At 53.1% G+C, this 27,218-nt stretch overlaps 2 protein-coding genes across 2 annotated transcripts; one reads left to right on the forward strand and one right to left on the reverse strand.

Annotated features, from left to right (window-relative positions):
* SPCS2 (signal peptidase complex subunit 2) lies at nt 1-9,831 on the reverse strand. The gene is made up of 5 exons (XM_064441589.1): nt 9,658-9,831; nt 2,945-3,028; nt 2,458-2,622; nt 983-1,113; nt 1-261 (listed from the first exon to the last, which is right to left on the reverse strand). Exons 1-5 carry the CDS (start codon nt 9,814-9,816, stop codon nt 75-77), a joined length of 726 nt encoding a protein of 241 aa, XP_064297659.1. The 5' UTR covers nt 9,817-9,831; the 3' UTR covers nt 1-74.
* Nucleotides 9,823-27,201, forward strand: XRRA1 (X-ray radiation resistance associated 1). Its single transcript, XM_064441586.1, has 18 exons — nt 9,823-9,942; nt 11,634-11,743; nt 12,823-12,974; nt 13,219-13,290; nt 13,939-14,011; nt 14,700-14,797; nt 16,945-17,078; nt 17,702-17,800; nt 18,931-19,190; nt 20,196-20,236; nt 20,981-21,097; nt 22,101-22,194; nt 22,886-23,004; nt 23,429-23,683; nt 24,242-24,404; nt 24,526-24,638; nt 25,236-25,341; nt 26,136-27,201. Exons 1-18 carry the CDS (start codon nt 9,869-9,871, stop codon nt 26,375-26,377), a joined length of 2,322 nt encoding a protein of 773 aa, XP_064297656.1. The 5' UTR covers nt 9,823-9,868; the 3' UTR covers nt 26,378-27,201.
* Nucleotides 27,202-27,218: the final 17 nt, after the last annotated feature.

Raw genomic sequence — 27,218 nt, forward strand, 5'->3', positions numbered from 1 at the left:
TTCACTTTTTCTTTGCGGTTTTACTTTATTGGTGAGAATTTAGCACGTTCCCCGGAGGCAGGCGGTGTCAGGAATCATTTTATTTTCCTCTCCAGGGCCAGGCTGTCGTGCAGCTTGGACACCTCGGGCTCGTAGGCCTCCATGACTAACGTCCCGTTGTTATCGAAGAATTTCGCGATGGATTTGGTGAACTCGGCTTCCCTCTGCTGTTTGGTTTTCCCGCTGATGAAAGTCAGCTTCAGGGTGTATTTGTCATCAAACCTGCGGGAAGGGCAGAGATTTCAGAGCGGAATTTAAGCCTGGCTCAGCTGAGACGCCAAGGAAAAGCCGATGAGAAATCCTCACCTTTGTGAAGCGGTGAGCCGTCAGGAGGTTCCCCTCACCCCCAGGACCCAGAGGTGCCCCCGCGGCCGCGATACGCATTAATTCTAACACAATTAAAGATCCAATACTCTTTGTGATTCACTTCCCCCTCCCCGCCGTTTGAGGAGAAGCGAAACGTGAACGTTTGCGGCAGACAACGGCTTAGCGCCGCTCCCGTTTCTAGTCGGGGGAGTTCATTTTGACAGAGTGAAACAGATTCATAGATATAAAAATAAAAGAAAATATTTAGGGTGATCCTACGGGGAGATACGGATGGGAGCAGCGCACACGAGACTGGCGAGCCCGTCACAGATCGCCGTTAACCTCTGAGGAATAATATTCTGCGGCGAATTATTAATCACCATTTCCCTGGGAAGCCGCAAAGATGACGCCACAGCAGGCGACCCTTCGCACAAAGCTCACGTCCCCTGCCCGGAGACACCAATATTGCAGAGAAACCAAATGTTTTCCCGCCCCCATTTTGTTTATGCGTTATCCGAAACGCAGCTCTTCCGCCCCGCGGTGGAGCGCGGGGTAGCTACAGGCGCACGCGCTACAGGCAAACCGAAGCTGCGCCGGTACCGCGCGCTAAGCCTGGCCTTGCCGGAGCAACCGATACCGTTTGAGGCTGGAGGAGAGCTGCCAAATGTCGTCGGGGTCCATCCCCGCGGGGTCTTTTCTGTGAGCTACGAGGAAAATACTCTTCTCTTTGTATGAGGTATAGATAGTCAGGATCCCCATCATCACAAAATATGTGCAAAAAAGAAAAAGCAGTTAAGGAAAACTAAGAAGTTGCAATGAGAAGTAGAAATTAGGCAGAGAAATTGCTTGGATCCCCTCAGACACCATCGTTTAACCACCTCTTGCAATGTTATCGTCCCAAACAGCCGATGCCTCGTTAACTTGAGAAACTAAATCATAATTGGGCCACTTTCTTACATCTTTGCCATTGCACAAGAGCATTAATCAATGCCTGGAATCAGAATCATAAAATAAGGTTGGAAAAGACCTCTAAGATCATCGAGGCCAACCGCCAACCCAACTGTGTTCCTCCTAAGCACAGATCAAGCAATTAATCTTTCTGATTTTTGGAATTGAATAATTTTGAAGGGCTGCAAGACGAATCATCTCAGTGCTGAAAGCCAACGAGAAGAACTGTAGCCCGGAACAACGCACTGACTCCCCCAACTGACACGGCCGTCAGCACTACAGTGACTCCCAGGCCGGCAACAACCTTCCAGTCTACCAGTTCACACCGCCTCGCTCGTACCACCCAAACCACCCCGAGAGCAGGCCCGTGGGCGGCTCTCGGTCAGCGGCGCTCATCTGTCACGTGCGTTTAGGTTGTAAAACCTCTGCAGGCGCCTGCTTTGCTAGAGGAGCTGCAGGGGAATCGGTGCCACGCTGACCCTCTGAGCTCAAACGGGAAAATAAAACCCCAGCTGTGCTCTAGTACTGGAGATCTTAGGGCTGACTTCACGACACAGTTGATGTTTAAACCCTGGTTTGTAGCGCTGCCCTCCTAAACGCAGAGCCTGCGCCTCTTCGGTGGAGGTGCCAGCAAGAATTGCCTCCATTTTACTCCTTGCTCTCGGTACCTGATCTGTCAGATTAGGAAAGAGCAGCTGCCCCTGTAACCAGGCTACAGGCAGAATTAAAAAAATAACCAAAACACAAAACCACCCCCCTGAAGTTTTCAAGGGCTGAGATTAACACACGGCAGCGGAGGAGTCGTCGCTGCGCGGTCGGTGCCTGCGATGTGGGAAACGCACTCGCACGCGCTCGGGAGCCTGGAGGAGCAGATCAGCTGCCCCGGCGGCTGCTGACTCTGACACGAGCCGAATCGCTCGCCAGGCTTCCGCGCCGCCGCAGGGCAAAGGCCGGACCCCCCAGATCAGCCAAATTTAGGCTGCGTTACACCCAGCCGGGCAGGAATTTTGCCATCACATGAAAACTATTTGATTATCAGCTGATCTCCACCCCACGGGCAGTAAAATTCCCACAGGGCGGAAAACGGGGATAGAAAGAACGTTTTGTTGTGCTTTATGGGGAAAATAAACCCCTTTTTGGTGTAAATGAGAACATCTGTAAAGGATATGATACAACACAAAAGGCAAGAACGGGTTTGGATTCAGGAAAAGGGTGCAGGTAATCCCAGATCAAAGCTACTATTGCGAAGAGACAAGAGATTGTGCAGATAATGAGGCGACCGTCGATCAAACGGAAGTTTTCGACGTACTTGTACTTCTCCAGGAGAACCTGCGGGAGAAACACGCAGCTGAGTTTATTTTGTGCTTTTCATATAGTTTACAACCTGCTTCTGGAAAGGATTTAGATGAAACAACCTCGATTATACGGGTAAACCGAGCAGAAATTCTAGAGAATTGATGTCTGCATCAGACATCGTAATAATGGCAGATACTCTAAGCACAAACGCTGCTTCAGCCGTGAGAATCACAAGAGATGCTACAGAGCCATAATCAAACAAAAAAAAAGTTTACTGAGTTTTTAAATTAATTGTAGAAACCTAAAAAACCCGAGTGTTTCCCAAAAGGGAGGAATCAGCAGTCGCAGAACGTACCTTTTTGGCAGAATCGTCCAAAGAATTTTTCACAGCCGAACCGTCCCATTTGTCGATTTTTACCGGCTTGTCGTCGATCTTCCACTGCAACGGAAACCGAACGGAGTTAAGAGAATTCGGCTTGGGTTAGCCGTGTGTTTTAATCTGCTTGTTCCTGGCGGGAGCACAAAGGTAGGAGGCAAGGCAGCAAACACCCACCTGGTTGGGAAAACCCGACCAGAGGCGGAGGGAATCCGGGGCCTCTTACACAGCCGTACCGCACCCAAAGTCACCTCAGCCCCATCAGACCCGCTACCCTTGCAGGTTTAAGCTTACACATCTTGTCACAGGTACTGAAGTTATTTGGTGAAGCTGTTTCTCACATCACTTTTATTCTAACTCTGTGTTTGCTGCTCCCGCTGCCATCCCCAGCGAGCGTCAGTTATGACTTAATTCCTGCCTTTGAAGGAATTCACGCTTTTCAGCCAAGCTGTTGCAAACCGACCCTTTGGGGGTTGATGAGAGGAGGAAAATTTCAAGGGACCCTTAACCATCCGGGTACAAGGGGAGAACACAGAGACAAACACAAGAAATGCAGTTTTGGTCAGACCATCCTCCGGAATGAAACCAAATGACTCTGTCGCTCTGCTGTATTCAGGTTTTCCTCAGAAGCGGGTCCTTCATCAATAAAAAAAAAAAATCTCAGATACAACAGCTCAGCTCGCTGAAGGGGTTATTTTCCTCTGAACAAGGTTATTTTTTGGTGACACTGTTCCTTTTAGCCTATTGGACACAGGAGCTTGAGCCCTGGATATTTCACGTTGTCAATTATTTCAAAGAATTGAGTGACTTGAGCTCAAATTTTAGCTGCCGTTAGAAGCGATTCGCAACTTCACTCGTGTTATTACCTGCTCCTGAAGCTCACAAGGTGGATTTATTAGCTACCTGTCAGAAGAGCTCATCTCCCTTCTCTGGCATGAATGAAACCATTTTAAAGGAAGATGTAAAACCTGATCTACTTCTCCTATGCTCACACAGGGAAAAGCCCGATTATCCTTCAGGCTCTGCAGGTATGAATTATTAGCTGTTGAGCAAACGTTGCTCTGTGGGCACGTGCAGCAGCTGGTTTACGAGGGACAAAAGCAACAGCCAGAAGCATTTAAGAGTCGCAGACAACCGGGAAAGAGCTCTCACAGCACTGCAAGCTACCAAATCTTTTAGGTGGCTATTTTTTTGTAGCCACCAGTTTTTTTCCTAAGGTTAATTAGCACACATGACAACCGAGCGCCAAACCCTTTACCATGAAAAAATACAGAAGAATTCTTTCAACTATTTATTTTTCCTTATAAAAGCATCTACAACAGTTTTAGTTCTTGCCCTTTGGGATTCCCAAAGATTAAAAGTATCAAGAACTAGACTAGGGAGAGGAAAAAAAAAAAAAAAAAGCCTTTTTTTTCTAACTAGTGAATTGGAAGTCAGAAATCTTTAAGCAATAACACCAACACCCAATCCCTCCTTCCTTATCCCACAGATAAATCAAGAAAGCTGTTAAGAAACCCATTCAGACTTGACCTCACCGCTCCCAGGTGTGGCCTTCGTTTCTCATGGGGGAGAGGGAAGAAAGCCTGTCGATGTGGAAACGGACCCTGCTTAGCAAATCCCGAAGCCAGAGTACTTCCCTGAAACAGCACTGGCTACTTCTGCTGCAGAATTATTCTTGCAGGATGCAGAAAAGCCCTGTTATTTTAACAACAAAAATATTGACTAGTAAGACACATGCAAGATGCAGCACAGCTGGATTCGCTACTGGATACACCAATAACCGAACCCTGAACTCAGATTTGGGGAAATAGTCTGTCCTTTACTGTACTTGTACGGCTGAAGTGAAGACAAGCCTTGCCCAGGAGGGACGGCGTCATTCAGCCTGCAGGGTTTATTTGTGCTATTGATAAAACTCCCTGAAAAGGTGAAAGTTTCTTCTCTTCTCCTCCCAGGTAAGACCAACAGCTTTTTAGATATACTGTAAGACAGAGTAGCTGGAGAACACCAATGATAAAAGCTCAAGAATCAAGAAATAAATGAAAATAAAGCCCAAGGCTTTTTTCTTTTTTCTTTTTTTTTCCTTAAAAAAAACCCCTCAGGATTTTAAAGCTATTTTATAGGAACCCTGGAAACCAGCTCTGAAGGCACAGGATCGCTAACACTTCACTTGCAGAGGGATTTGCACCGAGGGGAGTATCTGTATGTAAAAGGAGTCGAGGCACTGCCGTAATAACGTATATCCAGGAAGCCCATGACAGAGAACAAGCCTTCTTGTTCTCCATCCCAAACCACCTGACGCCAGAACTGCCAGATAACATCAGTGATATTTAACAGATACCGATCTCTAACAGAGAACTAGTGCTTTCAGGGGTAGATGTGAAGCCCACATGATGTATTTTTTGAAATAAAGCTGTTACTGGGCAGGAAAAAAAACTCTAAAGCAATGAGCTGAAGCAGCAGTTGTTCAGTTCCTGTTCAGGCTTCCCTGTGACTGAGGCTGCTCTGCTTCAAGACAGCTTGATAATCCCACTGCAGCTCATGTCCCCTTTTAATGGGGACACATCTGTGGTTTGGGATATTGGCCGGGGAGAAGCTTTAGCCACCTCTTTACCTTGGTCTTGATGCTCCCGTCAGATCACTTCTCCTCACACAGCACAGCACTGCAGCGCTGCTGCTGCTTCTCTTAATTCTCCCAGGCTGATCTGCAGGACCAAAGAGCTAGAGAGTGGCTGGGACGCTGCACTGGCACCCAGAGCGCCCGTGCTGTGGCAGAGGAGCAGAAGGACGTGCTCAAAGGAAACAATTAACATCCACATGACCCCTGCATCCAGATGTGCACAGAAATGTATGCACATCTGTACATCGATACCTATATACCAGCACAACCCTGGGCAAAACCTTCGAACGATGGCCAACCCCACGTTCAGCTTGGGAGAGAGCCAGAGATTCAGCCCCCACCACCAAGTGCTCACCCTCAAACAGAGCAGAAAGCCTCCACCTGCTCTCTGGTCTGTGGAACAGCCCTGCCTTGCCTGCACAGGCTCGGGAGGGAAGGTGAGGCTGCACCGATGTCCTGTGGAACCTGGGAGACGCAAACCTGTCTCCACCTCCAGCTAGTGGATGGTATTTTTCAACCAGTTACTCGTTTTGAGCACTTCAGGTGCGAGCTCCAAAGGGCTCCAAAAGAAAAGCTCAGATTTGGTTCCAGTCTAATGGAGGAAAAGGAAAACCTAACCAGTTCAAAACAGTGTCTTAGTTTGGGTGTTATTTGACCCCTTTGCTTTAAAAACCAAGTGAAATGTTATCATACTTGTCCTGAACACATCCTAACTATGAACGGGAGGCAAATATGGTGTTCTACAGCCAGGCACACCTAGGAAGTGGATTTGGTACCTGAAAGCTTCAGAACAAAGGCTGAGATAGAGCCCGTGGTTAACTTAGTTAAAAACCAAGAACAAAATCAGAAATGCAATTTCAGAAAGCCGCGAAACCAATCTGACACTAGAAGCACACAAGGGCCCCAGCTGTTCACATCCGAGTAAAGATGCTGCCTGCAGCTGGATCGTAGCGCGGCAGCAGGGGAGCATTCTGCTGTTAGCGCCAAACAAAACAAGGGACAGCAAGACAAGTGGTTGCTTTCACAGCAGACACCGCAGGACTTGAGCGCTCGCAAGGCTCATTTGTCAAGCTATCACCTACCTTCGTTTAAATCCCTTCACAAAACTCCCTCATAAGCAGGGGACACAGAAAAATCCTACGGGAGAAATTTCAAGACATTCACATTTCAGAAGAAAGACAGGGTGCAAACTTAACTTCTTTCCCCCTTATTCCTTCCACCACTACTGTCAGCCTTGTTTACATCACGTCCAATTTTAGCCTGCAACATCTTCTGGGTAGCGAGTTTGTCTCTTCAAATATTGCTCTGAAGTTTATGGCGCTCTTGGGGTATTACAAACATAAATAATCAAGTCATACAGTAAAAAAAGATTTGTTGCTGCTGCAAGAGCAGCAGTGCAGACTGTAAAAATTGTTCAAGGGGAAAAACATTTCTGCACCTAGTCTGTGTCTTCTATTACATGGGTGAAAAGAAAGTAACCTCCCCTTCCTAAACTCTAAAATCAGAAACTCTTCAAACCGGGACACGCGATGCCACAGCCGAGGGAGGTTGGAAGAGCCCCAGCAGATGATGCACGTCGACTCCCTCAAGGCACACAGCTAACGCTGCAGTTGATTGCCTTTTCCTGTAGGCAGGGCTGCGGCCGACAGAGCAGCGAGTCCCAAACTGCAGGTCCCTGCCCCCAACATAAATTCTAAAATAACAGTGACACTGCGCGCCATGAGCCTGGCAGAAGCAGCACTTGCAAGTGGCAGAGTCCAGGGACACCTCACTGCACAACAGTTCTCTCCTCTTCCTCTTGAAGGAAGAGGTGTAGCAAACTCAAGCAAGCCAGCGTGGCCGTTCTCAGCTCTGACTACCTCAGCCTCTTGCCTTGGAGGAAGGAATTTTGGACCTCATTCTCCCCAGAGCACCAGTGCTGCCCAACTGTAGTCGGAGTCCACGTGCCCCAGCCCCAGAGAGCTCCTTCTGGGGCCCAGGAGTGGAAGGCAACTGCGGCAGTTGGTGTTCAGGAAGTGGTTTTAGTCCTGGAGCTTGCAGAACCTTAGAAGGTTTTGCTCTAGTAGCGGCAGAGTGTGGTTAATAACTTAGTTTTGTGCTAAATGGGTGAAATCTCTAGGTGTTTGAGAGGACTGCAGCTGCCTCTGCACCCCATTTTGAAGTCAGTGAGTGTGTGCTCTTAGGTGGTCCTGGTTTGGCAGGGAGAGGTCAGGAGGAGCTACCTGATTTTCACAAACACTGACAGAACATGAGAAAGACAAAAAAAAAAAAGGGATACTTAACAGGCAAATCTCCCTAAACTCACCCTGACTTAGCTTACTAGCAAACTACAAAAATATATGCTAAACGTGCAACCTGTCCTAAGACTTTAAAGCCTCTGTGATAACCTGTTATTTTTCTGGTTGAGAAATATTTGAGCAAATTACGGACCTAAGACCACAATATCTCCAGATACCTCAGTAATATATATAAGGGTTCACAGAAATGACCAGATTTCATTTAAGTCACCCAGGGGGAGGAAATGGAAGGCACACAGATCAGCGTGGGGGGGAGAGGGAAAAGAAGATAGAACATTATCAAGCGTGTGTATGTACTTCAGGCAGAAGCCCTGCTGAAACTATTCAATAGTTTCTCACTACAGGATTCAGCTCCCGCACCACCAGCGTATTTCCCTTACCAACAACTCCTCTTGCTTCTGAAATAACTACACCCCAGCATCCACAGAACACGACAGGAGGAGCAGGAACGCCTCAAGACCATGATGCTTTCCAGAGTTCTTGAAGTTTAACCACAAAGTGCCGTCATTTCAAAACTGAAAGCTGAGCACATTGGCAGAAGATATCCAAAAATATTTCATTAGCACACCTTCCCCTAAAAAACATTCGTCTCAACAACTCAATGTACTGTTCTAAAGAAAAACCTCCAAATTCTTAGGGTTCATAAGCATAATGTCACCTCAAACAGACGCAGGAAAACTATACTCTTTAGAAATTAGAAATATACATACATCAATGAGAACCAACATGTTTTTAATTGCAGTCATCTGTATTTTGAAGTTCAGTGAAAGACACCAAATACACCACTCTGAAGATACACCCTCTCGCATCCAGACATACAGACACAACTGTTTCTATCTCCTTGTGGGAAAAAAAAAAAAAGCCTTCAGATCTTTAGTTTCAGCTACCAAACCATCAAATACCACAAACAGCTGTCACGCAAACACCTGACCGCTTAAAACTGAACCCAGATCAAAGCCACTCTACAAACAAGTTCCTTTAAACTACTAGGACAAGACTGGGCTTATCAGCAAGCTTTCAGGCTATGCTCTGCTCCACCTAACAGCTCTGCTATGTCTGGCATTATTTTCCTGGTAAAACACCCACCGGGAGAAGCACAGCTGTACTGCTAGCAAAGGCTTTTGTCAGGACAGAATCCCAGAGTGGCAGGGGTTGGCAGGGCCCTCTGGAGCTCACCCCGTCCCACCCCCTGCTGGAGCAGGCACCCCCAGAGCAGGGGCACAGGGCCGCGTCCAGGCGGGGGGTGAATGTCTCCAGGGAAGGGACCCCACAGCCTCTCTGGGCAGCCTGTGCCCCTGCTCTGGCACCCGCACAGCAAAGGGGTTACTCCTCATGTTCAGCTGGAACTTCCCGTGTTCCAGCTTGTGCCCGTGGCCCCTTGGCCTGGCGTTGGGCACCGCTGAAAAGAGCCTGGTCCCATTAGGACAGCTGGGCTAAAGCCAGCCGGGCTGGAAAAAAGGGGAAAAAAGGCGGCTGCTGCTGCTTTCGCAGCCGGACGCGCTTGCCCAGTGCGGCGGGACACCTCCTCACTCGTCCCCCGGACATCTTCTGGTATTTACCGCCCGGCTTTTACGAGGAGGGAGCAGCGGGTGAGGAGCTGCCCACAGCCCCGGGGCTGAGGCGGCGGATGCCCCTCAGCGAGGCGGGGCTCGCCGAAGCTCGGGCTCGGGGTGGCTGCGGCTCGGCCCAGCGCCGGACCGGCTGTAGGGGCACCGCCGAGGCGGCGGTGAGGGAGGCCGCGAGTGCGCCGAGCCGCCGGCCAGCTGGCGGGACGGTACCTTATCGAGCAGCCCGTTCCTGCCGCCTTTGGCCGCCATCTTCTCACCGCCCTCCCGGCCCGCGACCTGGTCGCTCCTGATTGGCCAAGCGCGGGGGCCGACGGGAGCAGGCGGGCGGAAAAGCCGCCGCGTTGCATGCTGGGAAATGTAGTCCGCCATGCCCGCCTTCCCCGTTGCTACGGCGACGGGGCGGCGCGGAGGGGAAGCGGCCATGCCGGCGGCGGCGGGCCCGCTCGGGGAGCGGGGACGGGCGAGTGGCGGCGGCGGCGGCTCCCGGCCCGCGGGGTGAGGGGCGGGCAGCGCCGCTCGCCCGGGCGGGCTGGCTTGGTCTGGGGCTCGGGGAGGGTGAGGGGAGACGCCTATGGGGTCCCTCTGGGCTGTGGAGGACCGTGAACTCTATGGTCGGCGGAGTGGGGTTGTGAGGGGGGACGGGTGTCAAGGGGGTTGTGAGGGGGAGAGGGGGTGTGTGAGGAGTGGGGGTGTCTGTGGTGTCGTGGGTGGGTGCGCGGGGGTGTGTGAGTTTGCTGGTGGGCTGTGGGAGGGTGTTCACGGGTGTCTGCGTGGGGTGTATGCGTGGGTGTGTGAGGGTGTTCGTGTGGGGGTACCTGGGTGGGGGTGTCTGCTAGTGTGGGGAGCGTGGGTGTTTGTGTTGGGTGTGCACGGGTGCCGGTGGTTTGGGGTGTTAGGGAGGTGGGCTGTGTGCGTGCTGGGGTGTGCTGAGAAGGTGTAGTGAGGAGCGTGTGGGGGTGTGCGCTGGGTGTGTGCGGGGTGTATCTGTGTGAGTGGGGGGTTGGGGGTGTGTATGTAGGGGTACGTGCCAGGAGGGTGTGTGTTAAGCGTTTGTGTGTGTTATATGATGGGAGGAGCGGGAGTGTGTTGGGGAGCGAGGTGTGCGAGGGTGTTCGTGGGTAGCTGGGGTGTATGGGTGCGTGTTGGGGGGTGTACTTAGAGGAGTATGTGTTGGATGCAGGGGTGTATGGGTGCTCACGTGTGGGGGTATATTCAGTATGTGTAGGGCTGTGTGCGTATGGGTGTATATGTGCGGTGGTTGTATGTGTTGGTGTAGGGGAACCGGTACAGGGGGGTGTGTCAAAGTGAGGGTGGTGCGTGTTCACGGTGGGGGGTGTGTGTGTGTGAGTGGGGTATGCGTGGGATCGTGTGTGTAGGGCTTGTACGGACAGGTGTAGATGCTGGGTTCCGTGTATGTGTCAGTTGTACCAGGGCGTGCAGGTGTGTGCCCGGGCCGGTGTCCTGGTGTACCCCCTGCCGCTGCCATCTCGGTGTACCAGCAGTGCCAGCATCCGTGTAGTGCTGAGCATCGCTGCGTGGTGGTGGAGCAGCAACTCGCCCGGCTGAGGCCAGTGACAACGCTGCACACAGCTGCCCTCCCACTTGTACTGGTGCATGAACTCACAGTGTGCGCCTGTTGCAGGGGAGAGCTTCCCTAAATACCGGCACCGTGCAAGAACACCGCAGTCTGACTGTGCTGTAGTATGTCAGAGCAGTGTCCAAGTGTGGAGACACCATCAGATGGCACTGGGAGACCATCGTCTGCTACAGGGGCCATGGGATGAGGGCGATGCAGCACCTCTGAAGTTTATTTCCGAGGTTTGGGGAGTGGTGACAGGTGTGGTTCTTCTCCCAGACCCTCCACAAGTGACAAGGGAAAGGAGACAGGGGAAGGACGTATGAGGGGTAAAGCAGAAATCCCATCAGTCGTCCACACAGTCCGACTCACGCGCACACCGGTGTCTGCGTTTTCCTATCTTGAGCTGGAAAATAACGCACGTACTCCTGGCACCTCATTTACTTCTCCATTTTCGGAGGTGATGTTCCTCACGTGTCCCTGACAGCGTTCCTTCGCCTACAGGCTAACGCTACATTTGTGGCTATCCTTGGGAAGAGCTGTGTAAAGCGAAGTAATGTTAGAGCCAATGACATTTTTAACCCATTTATTTGTCTCCTGCTCTCCCCAGGAATGTTGCAGTCAAGATGGCTACGACAGGACTGTATAAAATGGGTGATGGAAGCAACTATGCAACTAACTGCTTCCCTGCCAGGGACATTTTACGTGAGAGTAAAGAAGGTGATGCTTCTTTGAGTGCTGCTGGTGAAATCTCCCTGCAGAATAATGTTGTGTCCGTAGGGGCAGGTCCACCATCCACCCGGCTGTTGGGCCAGACAGGGGGTACATTCACCTGTGGTTTCCTGTATCAACATTACAGCTGATAACAGAGATAACAGTTGACAAGAGAACTAAAACAGTGCCCAGAAAGTATTAAAATAATTTAAACCTTCACGGAAATGAAGAGGGCAGCACGTCTAGGGCAGCCACTAAATGAGGGCTCCAGCAGGCATCTCTGCATGATGGCAGGAGGGGAGCCTCAGGCAGGGACGTGGATAGCACAGCGTGGTTCTCCCGCAGCCATTCTGAGCTAGAGCTTCTTCTTTTTCTCTGGGCTTTGAGAGTCACGTCCGTGAAATGCTTAGAAATGGCAGAAATGTCTTCTAACGTTTGAGAAGTGGTGGAGATGTCAGCTAGGCTGGTCAGGGGTCTGGAGCACAGGACCTTCTAGGAGACGTTAAGGGTGGTTAAGCTTGTTTTTTATCTGGCCAAGAGGAGTCCAAGGGGAGATTGTGGCTTACAGCTACCTGAAGGACAGCTATAAACACTTAACAGTGGCAGGTGGCATAACTAAGCCACAAATTTCACCTTGGGAGGTTTAGATTGGGCGTTAGGAGGAACTTCTTCACTGGGAGGAGGTGCAGCTCTGGGCCAGGTTACCCTGGGAGGTGGTGGAATCGCTAGACAAAGCCATGACTGACAGATCAAATGTTGCTGGTGGTCCTGCGTTGGGTGGGAGGTTGGATTGGAGATCTCTGGAACGCTCTTCCAGCCCGCGTTTCCACATCTGCAACTTACAGCTCCATTAGTGTCTATAAAGTAGCATGTTTATCCTCTTCCATGGCTCTGGCTGTAGCTTTAATGTTCCTATCTTAAATTCATGGTCACTGAACATTTTATCCTTCAGGATTTCCCTGTATAGGGGATTTTAAAATGACAGATTTCACTGCTGGGCTGAAACACCAGGCAGAGGGCAGCTACTTTGAGAAGGGCACGTTTGGAGGGTGTGTGCTCACCTTGCCATCTCCTTATTGTGGCAGGGTCTGGGCGCTGGGTGCTGGCACGCAGAGCTACCCCAAGGGTCTGGACTGAGAAGGGGACCACTGGGAAGACACTGCAGCAGAGGAGAAAGCCCCCAGGGTCTACCTCTACAGAAAATAATGAAGACAATGTGCTCGATGAGCCATTTCTGGTGAGCGCAGATTTCCTGTTATTGCCTAAACTTTCTGATAGCGCTTTGTGGAGCTGGGGAGATCCTGCTGGCGGATGGACTCTGGAGCTGCCTCTCCCCATCTCCCTGCCACCTTCTCCCCCCTGCTTCCCATGATCCAAAGCACCAGGTGGTCCCCTCACCTGGGGACAGCCGAGGTCTGGTTTTGGGGCTCAGGTACAGGATTGCTGTAGGACTAAGCATTTGTGTCTCTTCCCTCCTCCAGATGAAGCACCACTGTTTGAAGAACCCGTCTGACCTGTGCTCTGTGAACATAAGCAGCCAAAATCTGGTCTCTGTGAGTATCAGAGACTCAACAAGTATTAGGGAATGGCCTTAAAAGTTGAAAACTTCACCACATTAGCACACAAGCATCCAGAGATCAGAGAAGTCGGGGAAGGGTTTAGAGGGGAAACCGTACGAGGAGCGGCTGGAGTCCCTGGGGTTGTTCAGCTGGAGCAGAGGAGGCCGAGGGCAGCCTCATGGCGCTCTGCAGCCCCCTCCTTACTTCCTCACTACCTTACAAAGCAAAGGGAAAACGAGCTGAAGATGCTGATAGGCTTTTAGTGTCTTTTTATGGTTCCCTCCTGGTGCTGTGAAGGACAGATGTACTAAACTGTAGGGCAGCTCCATTTGCTGGGTCACACGTGGGTAGGAGATGTGGCCCGGGGGCCCTGCGACACGCAGGGGAGCGAGGTCAGTGGTGAGGGCACAGAGGGGGCTTTGCTTTGCAACTCGACTAATCCAGGTCTTCTGGACATTGGTCACTGAGGCAGCTGTGCATTAAATGCATCCTCTGAGGGGTGCTCTCCATAGTCAGGAAAACAAATGAAGACCTAATTACGGGAAATGCCATGATTTAGGCATTCTGAGGAAAGGAGAGATCCAGTTGTTTCAGATCAGTTTTGGGCTGGAGTGGAATGACTTTTTTTTCTGTATCTTTCAGGCTAAAGAAGATGATTTTGAGAAATTTGATTGCGTTGCTTTCATAAATGCTGCCGAGAACCTGCTGACACTAGGTAAGGGGTTGCATTACCAAAAAATAGATGCTGCTTTTCAACCCAGGGAAGCTTATGCTTGTCTGAACACAGGTCTAGAGCTTTACCAAGAGGTCTAAGATACACATGCAGCACTTCTTTGCAGAATTGCTTCCTTCCTGTTACTGAATTGAAACCCTTGCACTAATTCCCTTTATTGTAACGATAATTGTGTGCCACTGTGGTATGCTTTTCATTATTAGAAAACAAAGCTCTTTATGAAGAAAATCCCCATTTAATATATAGAAGCGTGGAATAATGAAATGACTTGTCCCAAAGGCTCAGAAGGTTAATGGTTGAGCTGGGAGGTGAATCCAAATCCAGTGTCATGGGCTCAGTTAATCTGAAGAAGAAAAAAGGTGATCCATTTATAACTAGTAAAACATATAAGCTAAATGTGCCATCAGTGGCTTCAGGCGATAATCCAACTTGGGGTGGGGGCACATGCATGAAAGCAAACCAGATGTCAAAGGAGTAGGCTGGTAGGGCATCATGTGCTGTACGGACAACCATCTAACTGAGGGGGCATTTCCTTTCAAACATGCCCACTGATACCACTCGTGCTCTCGTTGTTGCTGGTTTTGGTTCATTCCAGATGCGTGTGACGCATGGCTTGCTCTGTTAGTACTGTTCCTCACTCGCTGGAGTGTTTCCTTTTCTACCCTTGCAGAGCCGTTTCGGAAGTTTCCAGGACTGCGGAAACTGCAGCTTTCTTTGAACGGACTAAGAAATCTGAAAATCACTGCTGGAGACTTCCTGCATTTGGAAGTAAGATGAGGGGGATCTGAGACCTTGTTCATCTCTTCCCAACTGTCATGCTGAAGCCTACACGTAGCGTTGATGTGTGTCCCTGCAGTGTGAGTTCGTAGAATCACAGAATCATTAAGGTTGGAAAAGACCTCTCAGGTCATCACGTCCAACCCCCAACCCAGCACCCCCAGGCCTCCTAAACCATGGCCCCAAGTCCCACGGCTACACGGTGGTTGAACCCCCCCAGGGACGGTGACTCCCCCACCTCTCTGGGCAGCCTGTGCCAGGGCCTGACCCCTCTGGCAGGGAAGGCATTTTCCCTCACATCCAACCTAAACCTCCCCTGACGCAGCTTGAGGCCGTTCCCTCTCATCCTGTCACTGGTGACTTGGGAGCAGAGACCAGCCCCCCCCTCACTCCAGCCCCTCTCAGGCAGCTGCAGAGGGTGATAAGGTCTCCCCTCAGCCCCCCCTTCTCCAGGCTAAACCCCCCCAGCTCCCCCAGCCGCCCCCCAGCACACTTGTGCTCCAGACCCTGCCCCAGCCCCGCTGCCCTTCTCTGGACACGCTCCAGCCCCTCCAGGGCCTTCTTGTCCCGAGGGGCCCAAACCCGAGCCCAGCATTCGAGGTGGGGCCTCCCCAGTGCCAAGCACAGGGGCCCCATCCCTGCCCGGCTCCTGCTGGCCACACCAGTGTTGACACAAGCCCAGAGGCTGGTCGCCTCCTTGGCCACCTGGGAACACTGCTGGCTTGTGTTCAGCTATCAAGTTCAGCTGGCAAATCCTCTCAAGTTGCAGGGCCATTCTCTCCTCCTGCTTCCTTGTGACTCTGGGATGTCCTTTCTGCTGTGTCCCTCAAGGACCTTCACATCTTGCTTCCTCCCACAGAGCAATCCCTTGCAGATCCCCATTGCTCAGCCCCTTCCCACAGGACTCGTTTGCTCTGTGATGGGCCACCCCCTTTGCTGTAGGATCCTCTCCCTGCAGTCTGTCAGTCACCTGAGGCATCCATCACCTCCCTGATTCTGTGTGGTCCCCAGCAGATCCCTGTCCTCCTCCACACTGTGCTCTGCGTCTCTGTGTCCCATTCTCCTCCTCTCCGGGTAGGTGTCTGCCTACTCATGGGCTGCCTGTGTAACACAGCAAAGGGGTCAGTTTGTTTTTTCTTTGGAAAAGAGACAAAATGGATCCCAAGAACAAGCAACTGTGACTGGAATAATGGCCCTACTCATCCTCTCCATCCAGCTTGGAGTTGGGTCTCTGCTATAGAGGGCTCAGGGTCTAGCTTAGCTATACTGACCTTATCTAGGCTTGCTCTCCATGGGGAGGTGTCCTTGCCTGGATTTCTGATTGCTGCTGGATATAAAGTTTTGTCTTAAAGGGCTGCTTTCTTCTTGTCTCATTCAAAGAATTGTTAGTGGCTCAGCTGTCAACTTTGATCCTGGCTTCCCTCTTGCCTGCAGGCTTTGGAAGGTCCCCAAACCCACGAAGCTCTCCCATGTTTCTCCCACACACTGTTGGGAACCCGCTCAGGGTTTGACTTGGTGGGCACGTGCCCAGGTGATGGGGAACCAAACTTCCAAGGCTTGTGAGGCCAGGGTTCACCCTGTTCATCCTGTGTGCCTCTGTGTGAGCAGCCCTGTCCGTGGCCTCAGCTACAACAGGTGGGGATGGGACCCACCTAAACTCCCCTTCCTGCCATGCCCCCATGGACCCCAGCTTCATCCGTCATCCCAGTGTCCAGGATCTTGTTTGCTGACAGCCTGGAGAAATCAGCCTCGGGAAGGCTGATGGGAACTTCCTATTAAATTGATTTGGAAAGTGCTTTAAGCTCCTCCAGGGGAAATGCAGCCTATTGTAATGCCCCAGCAAAGCTATTCCTGTTCATGTAATCTAGCAACCCTCGTCCTTGCTCCCAGCAGGGTCTGCTCCCTGGCTTTCTCCTGGCTGTTGTCCCGTGAGTCACAACTGTGAGTGGGGGACCAGCCCCGAGCTCTTCTGCCAAGGTGCAGAGTCCCACCGCCATCAGTGAAGTCCCTGCAAGTCAGATATGACTCTGAGGGGGGTGGGAGCCTGACTGTCTCCTGTAAATATTTAATATCTACCTAGGGAAAGCCAACAGAGATTGTTCTTTGCTCCAGGGGATTGTTTCTTCTGTTTCCTTCAGGATCTGGATCTCTCCTACAACAACTTGTGCCCCCAGGACGTTTGGACATTGGGAGATTTGCCCCAGCTCAAAGTCCTGTGCTTGACGGCCAACGGGCTTTGGTCTCTGCCTCCGGACCTGGCAGGCTCACGAGAGTAAGCGCACGCAGCGAGCGATGCTTTGGTTCGGTGGGGAGCTGCTGGTGTGCTGGCGGGACGCGCCGGGCAGGGCGATGGAGCAGTGGGGAAGGCAAGGCAGCGGTGAGCGGCGAGGGTGGGCAGCCTGGGATTTATCGGTCAGGGCAGCAAAGCTCTTCCCTTGCAAAACAGAAGATCAAATAACCTGATGGTTGGTGCTGGGTGGCCGGGTAGTGTTATCTCAGCTCAGCCCCCGATCAGCCAGGGTATTTGCTGTCATCGACAGCTAGGGAGGAACCTCTGGTCAGTGATACGGCAGCCCTGTCGGGTGGTTGAGCCACGTGAGTGGGATGCTATTTATTCAGCGTTAATTAGATCCTTCACGTATAGCTTAGCTGCAGTTGCCGTGCCAAGCTATCCACTGTTTGCCATTGTTGGAGATAAGACGCTGAGCTAGATGGTCGTTTGGGCTGATTCAATTTAGCTGCTTTGAGGTAGGCTATCAGTTATCTATTAAAAGAATGAAAACAGCTCTGGCCCAGTCTCCCAGCGGAAACATCTTCCAGCAGTGAGAGCAAACGATGTGCTTTTCACCTGTCTTTGCTTGAGTGTGTTATTAATGAGCCTCTTTGTATCTGTAGCTCTGCTCATTTAAGGTTTCCATCCCTGGAGGTCCTGTCGCTGGATGACAATTGTCTGTCAGACTCGAGCGTCTTTGTGAGCCTTTCTCAGCTCTGCAGGTAAGGAAGCATCTGGCAGCAGATGGCTCTGGCTTCTGGGGGCCGGCGGCTGCCTCCGTCAGCTGTTGCACAGTAGCAGGCTTAAAATGAAACCCAAAATCTTTGTGATTCACTCGGATACTTCCCTGTTTAGTCTCTCTGGTATTGCAAATGGGAGTGGATGGAAGCAAACAGCCTGCCGCAAAGCACAAGCTGGCCAAACCTGGCAGGTGGCTGGTAATTCAGCTCCTGCCCTGGGTGTCTGCTGATCTCCAGGTCTGATTTGAGAAACGGCAGTTGCTTTCTCCATTTTTCCCTTCTTTGCCCCAGATTCATCATTATTTCAGCGCAGCAGCATTAGGAAAGGCTGCAGATCAGCTCCCTCTCTTTGATGTGGGCTTTCGTGGTTCAGCTAGGGAGGAGTCACTAGGAAGGGGGGGCAGCTCAGCTGGGCTGTGCTGGGTTTGGGGACAGCACAGAGACCTTCCAGTGTTCCCCTGGAGCTTCCAGTGCTGTGAACTGGAGGTGGGAATTGGGTCTGGCTTGTTGCCCTGGCTCTGTCAGGACATTCCCAGAGGGAATCGTACATTGTCCGCAGTGTTTGTGAGAGAGGAGGGGGAGTGGGGGGAGTGGATGAGGTTTAGGCACGAGGCTGCAGGGCTGGAGTGTGGAGATTTGGGTTTCTGCTCTTCCCTAAGCTGTCTTGTGGCCTTGAGCAAGTGCACTGGTGATGTTACACTTCTGTGGGAAGGTGGAACGTTGTTAGGGAATCCCAGCAGGACCACAGCTCGTCAGAGTCCTGGGTGATTTCATGAACTGCCAGGATGTCTCCTCATCCGTTAAATTTTCATCAACAGGGGAACTTAGAGCTAGGTGACCCTCGGACTCGTGTGGGGGACCAAAGTTGCAGGCTTCAGGGGCAACGCCGGGCTATGCCAAGGGCTGAGCCTGTGGTTGGGGTTTGGAGAGGAGGGGGAACATGGCAGTGAGATGCGGGTGTCACGGATGCCTCCGCACTGCTGCTGGGAAGCTCAGCGAGGAGGCAAGTCGAGGGCCAGCTCCCAGCCCTGCGGGCGCTGGCACGAACAGATGGCCAGGTGCATCCACCGATAGAAAACATGGAGTTTCTCGTGCATTTCTGCTTCCAATAGCCTGAGGCAGCTGAATCTGGACAGGAACAAGATTTCAGCTGTCCCCTACCTGCACCAAGCTGAGAGCCGGCAGTTCTTCCTCCACCCCACGCTGGACGGCCACAGCTTCAGGGCTGAGTGGTACAAGTTCCTGAGCAGCCTCTGGCAGCGGCCCCAGCTGCCGCAGCAGGAGGACACGGAGGTGCCAGCAGAGCTGGAAGCGAAGAAAGGACAGCTTGAATATGTCGTGTTACAGAACGACAGGGATCCAGACAAGACAGGTGAGCAGTGCCTGCCTCTCCCTGCCCACACTGAAACCACGGGGTGTTTCGGTGGGAGAGGGCTCCACTGTGTCAGGGTGAGGATCTGCTGGGTGTTTACTAGCGAGTGAAGCAGCTTGACAAAATTAAAACAGCGAGGGAGGGATACATGAGACCATTTTAGACATCCCAGCTAACCTGTACAGTCCCCCTGTAATTACTGGGAGTTTACTGGAGATGAATCACCCTAAAGCAGACGTCTCCCATGGTTCAGACAGAAGCGCCTCTTCCTCTCTCCTGGACTTCCCCAGGGCAGCTTGCTCCAAAGGAGACATTGCATGCCGGCTGGGAGGAATGCTGGCAAAAATAGGGAAGTAGATTACTGTGGATCCTGGACAGGCAGAGGGCAGGAAGGCTGTGTGAGTAGGTAGCCCATGCACAGGTCTGCATTCCCGGGGTAGGTCAGCTCTCCCCTCTGGATGCCCGTACTGAAGGGTGATGCGCACACCATGCTGGGCCATGCGAAGGCAAAGGATCCAGAGGCTGCCTGGCATCACCTGCGTGGATCGGGCTGTGATGGAGGCTGCTGGTGGGGCTCCCCCAACCACTTCCTCTCTCCTCTGGCTTGCTGCAGCAGTCCCTGTTGTTAGGTATTCGTGGAGCAGGCAATGGTGCAACTTCTGGGGCAGGCCTGGCGGTAGCAGCGTGATGTGGGAAGGGCCTTGTGCTCACGGGCGAGATTCCAACCCAAAATCTACCTGTGGGGAGCTCCCAGCTGCCCTGGGGCCAGTAGCAGGGTTTCTGCTGTGTTTGAGGGATGTGGATCTCACCTGGAGCGATGGGGCTGTCAGCAAGCCTGCTATGGTGTGACTGATCCTCCCTCACCTTGGGTATGGTCTTGCCATGGAGCCAGATCCTGCCTGACGCTAACTTGCTTTTCCAGGGTAATTCCAGCCTTGCCATGGCTGGGTCTGGCCCAACACGGCTTCACCTAGAAACCCTCACTTTGCTTGTGTTTCATTGCAGAGGTTGTTTATAATTCTGGCTCTCAGGAACACCCAGCGCTGGTAAGAATCGTTGGCCGATCTGTGATTTGGGGTGTGAGCTTCAAAACTGCCCTTCCCCAAGCCTCTCAGCTGAGTTTCAGTAAGCCTGTGCGTGCAGCTGGGGCTCTGGGTGCCTGCAAGGCTTGCAGTGAGTATCGTCTCTCATCAGGGAGATCAGGAGCAAATCTTCCTGTGACCAAGGGAGCTTAAACCTGTATCACTTTCAAATAAACGCTGCGTTGCTCTTTGCTTGTGACGGTGTCCTCCCGGCACGGGGAAGCGTGTTCTCCGGCTCAGGTGGAGACTGCAGCTCAGGAGCTGGGAGTTCATTCCTTCTTAGCACCGTAATCTTTTTCCCGACACGTTTATTTACACGATGCTCTTCAGGATCAGATGTTTGAAGCCAAAGACGCTGATTTTTATTACAACTTGAGAAAGGGGCTGAGCTTCAGAGACGCTGAGCGCTCGCAGCATGTTCTAGTGTAACGCGCACGTGCATGCAGACGCTCGCTCCCCGAGAGCAGAGCTGCTCCCCACGGGCCTGTGCACGTTTTCAGTCCTGGGCGATGGAGTTTGGTGTGTCTGACGTGACTCCCCGGAGGGCTCCCACAGTAACGCAGAGGCCAAAGCAAGCTGCCACGAGACAACCTCCTAAATGGGTCTGAACCAAAAGCTCTTCAAGTTTTAGCTGTCTTTGGGCTCAGGAGGGTGGTATCCTGCAGCTGGAGTGGTGTCTCTGCTCACACTCTTCCTCCTCTCCTTAAGGTTGTTCCCAGGGAGGGAGAACCATCTGCCTTGAGGGCTCTGCTGACTCCCTCCACGCGCAGGGACGTTTGTGCTCCCTTTCCTGCACTGAAGCATCTCAGCCTGGCCTTCAACAAGGTGATTTGGGTCCTGTAGTTCCAGAGAAGCGTAAAGATTCAGCTGCTTGAGCCCAGCCTTAGTTCCTGGGAGACACCCTTGGTCTTTACCTGCCACTGCAGAAGGGTACAGCTCTCCCTGGCTCCTGTGTCCATCTGCCAGCCCACAGGCGTGTGTCAGATACCCAGGACCTCTCAGGTGGGACAGGATGCCTATTTAGGCAGCTGAATTGCACCCAGCTTGCCTAAACCCTTGCATATTTGGGGATTTAATCAGAGAATGGGATATCTGAAGGACCACCAACCCCCTGGACTGATCCTTTGCTGGAGCTACACGGTGAATGGCGATGTCTCACCAAGAACTTAGTACTGGTTTGGTGCCAGGTTATATATATCTGCTGAGCCACACTGGCTTCTCAGTGTGCCCCGACAGACAAGTAACACATTCATTTAACCTTCCCTTCCTGGTGCTTTTCCCTCCTGCCAGGCCTTAACTCAAGCTGCTTCCCAGCCGGGTGAGCTGGCAGTATGAGTTATCTCTGCCTAGCGAGGGACATCCCCCTGGGACACGATGGTGCAGCTCTGCTTGCTTGCAAAGTGAGCTCTGCTGCTGTTCCCCGTGTGTCATCACCCTGTTTTAGATCACTGCCTTGTTGGTGAGCTGGTTTCTGGGCCAGGCTGTGGTTTGGAGCTGCAAGGTTTGGAGCTGCAGCTCTTCTGAGCAGGAATAAAGTCCTGCCTCTCCACCTTGCAGCTCTTCTGAGCATTGGAGGCACCAGTCCTCTCGCTGCAGCAGGCAGGAGGGAGAGAGGAGCACTGCCTCTGCCCTCAATACTCACAGGCATCGCTTGTTAAGGGATGCCATTTCCCTCCTCCTCCTCCTCCTCCCCACTGCACATACCTGCCCAGTGCCAGGTCCCCACGCACTGGAGGGACGTGCTTTGGAGGGAGTGTTGGGATGAAACTCTACAGCCTCCGGCATGACTCAGTGCTTAGAGCAAACAGTAGGCTATTTTATCTCACAGATCGCAGATGAGACAGCTCTCCTACCCGTGGCTTTCTTCCCGTGCCTGAAGGAGCTGACGTTTCACAACAACCCTCTCACCACCACCCGGAGCGGTACAGTATGAGCCTGGCTCCGTGGGGGGACTCCTGCTTTGTCCCTCCTTCTTGGTTAGCTCTCTGGGACAGGGACCACGTTGTCTTTTGGTGTTTGGACACTCCTACCATGCTGGCCCTGACCCCCAAGAAGGTGCTCTAATCATTGCTGCTCTCTAAAAAGCAATGCAGATGAGCACTGCTCTTGCAAATGCTGTTAACGCCCTGCTGTTGCTTGTGGCTCCATTGAAGTCCGTAACAGCCCATCTGTGACTCCAGCAGCGCAGTCTCAGGCTAAGTTTTGCTCCCCAAATGGTGTTTATCCCACAAAGGGTTTGTCTGCAGCTGGCCCAGGTTCCCTCCTGCAGCAGCTTTCTGAGCAGGGGGGATAAACCCCAAACGTGCCTGTGGCCTCGACAGCCAGAAGGATGCAGATGAAACGTTGCCATGGTGTTGCTCCCTACACGAGCTACGTGTAGACTAGTAAATAAAACAGGTCAGGACTCCTCCTCTGGCCTTGGTGGTATGTAGCCCAGTCTGGTGTGCGTCTTTAGGGCTAAAGCATCTCCCTGCAAACAGGGTGGCTTCTGTTCTGGTTCCTGAGCTGAGTCTGCAGTTAGTTGGCACAGGCCAGAGCATGCTGCCACTGAAGGAGCGGGGCACGGGCTCTCTACCAGCTGCCTGCAGCTGTGGTGAACCTCTGCTCCTGCAGGGCAGCCGCCTCTGCTGACCCAGCTCCTCCAGCACAATCTGGGGATTAAACTTGTCCGACAGAAGAGCCTAGCCATGGAGAGGCGGCACTTCTCCATCCCTCTCAAAGCCAGCCGCAAGGTAAGGAGGGATGCACCTTTGGAGCATGGGGTTTGTCCTGCCTAAGGCGGGGACGAAACCCTTGCTGCAGTATTCGGGGCAGGATTGCCCCGGAACCGACTTGCTGTGGAGCATGGGAAGAGCTGGTGGGACACACGGATTCCAGCGGGGTTGGAAGGATAGAGGGAAAAGTAGGAAGGATTGGAGGTATTCTGCTCAGGATGAGGCTGGGGCGTCCAACCACCCCCTTATTGCTGCCCCAGGCAGGGTTTGTCACTGGGTTTTTGGGATCTGTCCTGCCCATTGGGCAGGCTCAGGGGTCCTGCGGGACTGAAACTGGAGCCGGGGCTGCCCTGGCACTCTGTCCTGTAAGGACCAGCCACCGGCCCCAACCCCATGCTGACACTCGTGGCAGCGTGCATGGACGTCTGCTGTGTCCCCTCAGGTCACGTCTCATCTCCCCAAAGTCACAAAGCAGCCGCTGATGCTGAAAGCTCCTGTCAAGACCTTTCTCTGGAAACAGCTCCCAGCTGCTGCGGCGGCTGCGAGAGATGCTGCGCCTCCGAGTCTGGCCCAGCCACTGCCCCCCATCAGCTCCGCAGCCCCAGCCGGCAACCGGCAGACGGTGCTGGGGGAAGATGACCCCAGGCCTCCTCCTGGCTCAGCCGAGGAGGACGTTGCTTCTTTCTTCATGACACAGGTGAGGCCAGGCTGTAAGTGTTCAGGGCTTGTCCAGAAACGGTCCATAGATGGATCTTCGTTTCCTAAGTGAATGTGCACGTGCTGTGGGTACCAGTGGTTATAACCCTCCTTCGATTGCAAGGGGTTTAAGGAAGGAAACACTAGAAAGAAGCAAAACGCAACGTTGTGACCAAGAACAAGAACTGGCGGCCTGTTTTGCTGGGAGGCACGGGGCTGTGCTGGCTTGGTGGGTAGCTCCAGCTGCAGGAGCTCATCAGTCCAGCATCATCCCTGCAGCATCTGCTGGAAAACTCCCTCCTAGAGTTCACCAGTGTAGCTTTTTGACTTCATTTTCCTGAAAATCTTGGGATTATCAGGGGAAAAAAGTCTGTGCCAGGATGGGGATGGCCCCTCTCTCCCCTGTGCCCAGACCCACTGAGCAGAGATGGGATGAGGTGGTGGCTCTGTGGCTTGGTGCCACTGGGAGAGACCTCTGGCAGGACAGGCTCTGGGTGACTCCATCAGCTTGACTGGTGAGAAACGGCCACCATGAATTCCTTTATTTTACTGCTTTGAGGTAGAGGATGAGTCCAGACCCCTGCCGGGGCCCGTGGCAGAGGCCAGGCTGGAGAAGAGTGAGCAGAAGGGCAAAGGAAGCTCCCAGGTGGTTCCAGAGCGATACAAAGGCTATGAGGAGCTGCTTGGTGGAGACACAGACCCAGATTTTATCGAGCCAGTCGGTGAGTGAGGACAGCAGGCGGCTTTTGCTCAGAAAAGTCTTGGCAGGTTGATTGGCATGGTCCGCTCTGACCAAGAAAGAAGCAGCAAAGGCTTTTGTTCCATTTTCCCTCTGGTTCACAGGGATACAGAAGAACGTGCAGGCACTGTACAACATCCTGAAACATCCCCTGGTTTACCGGGACACGAAGCCACGACTAGACAGCCTACAGAAGCCCTACGTCCCTCGGAAAAAGGTAAAGAGCTGAAGCTTTGGAGGGAGAATGGTTGTGTCTGTATCAGGATCAACCCACGTGTCTGGATGGGTGCTGAGTGCCTGAGCGTGGGCTTGGCCCCAGTTCCTGATCCCAGCCCCTCACTGTTCTCTCTCTCCCTCGTGGTGTGGGCACGCAGCCCCCAGGGGAACCCACCGCAGGGATGGGGCAGCTCAGCACACTGGGGCCAGAAAATGGCCAAGAGCTGTGCTAACACCTGGGCAGCGCGGGGGGAACCGCCTGTCACCAAGGGCCTGGAGAAAGCCAGCCCCCTGCCAAGGGAGGTGGAGGAAACAGCCTCCGAGCCGGGTCTGTGGGGTGGCTTGTAGTAGAATAACAGCCCCTGGATCCACTGCACTGCTCTGGGGTTGTGAAAAGCTGATCCAGAGTTCCTCAATACACCTGTAATCTTAAGGCAGTGTTGAAACCGGACTGGCTTGGTCCAAAAAAAAAAGGCTGTCTCACCTACCTCATGCAGAGCACAAACCATGTTAGTTTAGCAGAAGGGGCAGGAAAAGGAGGCGGAGGATCATCGGCCTGGAGGGGAGGCACGCTGCAGCTTCCTGGTCTTCCTTGCAGCACAGGAGGATGCCTGGCCCGCCCGCCCAAAAGACAAGAGCAGAGATCCTGGAAGGAATCCTGACGGCCATGAGAAACACCTCGACCATCACCGAAATCCCCTTAGGTACGTCCCTGCATTCCCAGTCTCTCCTGCTGACAGCAGGGGCAGGACCTGAACATAAAGGTGTCCCTGAGCTGGCGGTGTCCCGGGGTGCGGCTTTGTTGGGGATGGAGGGTGCCTCCCACCACGTCCCTGGGGAGAGGACAGGGGCTTCGCCTGCCGAACGCCCTCAGCCCACCACGAGGTTGGACCCTGATGCTCTGCCCACCCATTAACAGAGGGCTAAATGCACCGCAGACACTGCTGGGGTCCCAGGGATCCACAGCTGGGTTAACCGAACCCCAAAGCCAGCTGGTGGGAGAACGGCTTGGGAGGAAAAGTGGGTTTGCCCCGAGATGAAGCAGGACTCGGGTCTCCATCCATGTTTTATCTCCGTCCCAGCCCCGATGGTGGTACAACCCTGAACTAGTGCAAGCAGGACCCAGCTACTCCCTGGTACTGTCTCTTTTCCCTGCACCAACTGGGGAAGAGAGGAGGAAAGAGAGGCAAGAAATTAAGGCACTTTTTACAGGCTACAGTAAGAGCCACTGCCCCGGCTTGAACTCAGCACGTCTTCACTCTTGAGTTACCCAAGACCACCGGTGCCTTTGCTTTTGGGGCTCCCGTGTTTCACGCGGGCGCCAGGATGGAGCTGGATCCCAGCAGCCGCCTTTGTGCCCCTGCCACGGTGACGTGCCCCGTGCTGTGGGGACAGGAGCGCTGGGGCCGCTGGCGGGCGGAAGGGTGGGAGGGAAGATGAAATATTGCAGCCAAGGAGCCATCCCATCGTTCTGCTCACACCCCTGGTGTTTTCCCAGCATCTGTTTTGCAAAAGAGGAAATCCAGCTCCGAGGTGTACCGGGAGGCACGGAGGCTGATGGAGGAATTCCAGGAGGTGTTTGAGATCCCCCCTGCAACCATCGGCGAGGAGACGGCCACACCATCGCGTGAGGGCCATGTGGTAAAAGCCCTTCTCGCAGGGGCGATGTCCAAGCAGGGGAGCCCCAAACAGCGACAGCTGCCAGGGAGGAGAGTGGCCAAGAAGGCGCCCGAAGTTTAGTCCGCAGTATAGCCAGGAGTTGAATAAAGCATCCCACACCTTGGTCCTCTTGGGTAAAACGTACGTTATTTTGTAACTTGTTTGGAGCCATTCTTCCCCTCCTGAGGTTGCAAAATTGAGTGCGGTGACAAGATTCATCTCAGGCTTTTAGGCAGCGACTTCCAGTTCTTGAAAGCACCGATGCAGCCACAACACTGCCATGACAGCACGGAAAAACCACGGCTGCTTTCTTATGCTTTGTAAGAAAAACTGCTGCACCTTCTGGGTGCTGCAGGCAGGTTTTGGCCAGCAACAATCAGGGCAGAGAGTGCTGCGACTGCTGCGTCCTGCGATGAGCACAGCTCACGACGGGGCTCTGCCTGCGCCGATGGGGTCGTACAAGGAGGGTGTGTGGGCGAGCAGCAACGCCGCCGCCACCATTAGCGGAGCGGCAAGCCAATGCGAGCTCCCCCCGTCCTCCCAGCTCCCGCCGTCGTCCCAGCATCGCTCTGTCCCGCAGCCAAGCGCTGGGGAAAATCCGTCCGACGCTGGGGCAGCGCTGCTCGTGGCCGCTCTGAGCACGGGGCCCCATCCCACCGGACCCCAGCGTGCTCAGGGAGCCGAGCTGGGCACAGACCAGTTATTAACACCCCAAATCCATCCCGTGGTCTGGCACCCCTAAAACCAGCGGTGTCAGTGCCACCGGAGGGGTTGGGCTGAGCGACAGGGGGGTGATGGGAGGATGCTCCCCTCCCACTGGCTGCTCACCTACATGAAAAATACGCCGTTATACTCACCTTCGCCTTCATTTTTTTTTAATTTCCTGCAAAACATTAACCATTCAGGCAAGGGCAACGGCAAC

The sequence above is a fragment of the Phalacrocorax carbo genome, chromosome 1 (genome assembly GCF_963921805.1).
Source record: "Phalacrocorax carbo chromosome 1, bPhaCar2.1, whole genome shotgun sequence".
Classification (NCBI taxonomy): domain Eukaryota; kingdom Metazoa; phylum Chordata; class Aves; order Suliformes; family Phalacrocoracidae; genus Phalacrocorax; species Phalacrocorax carbo.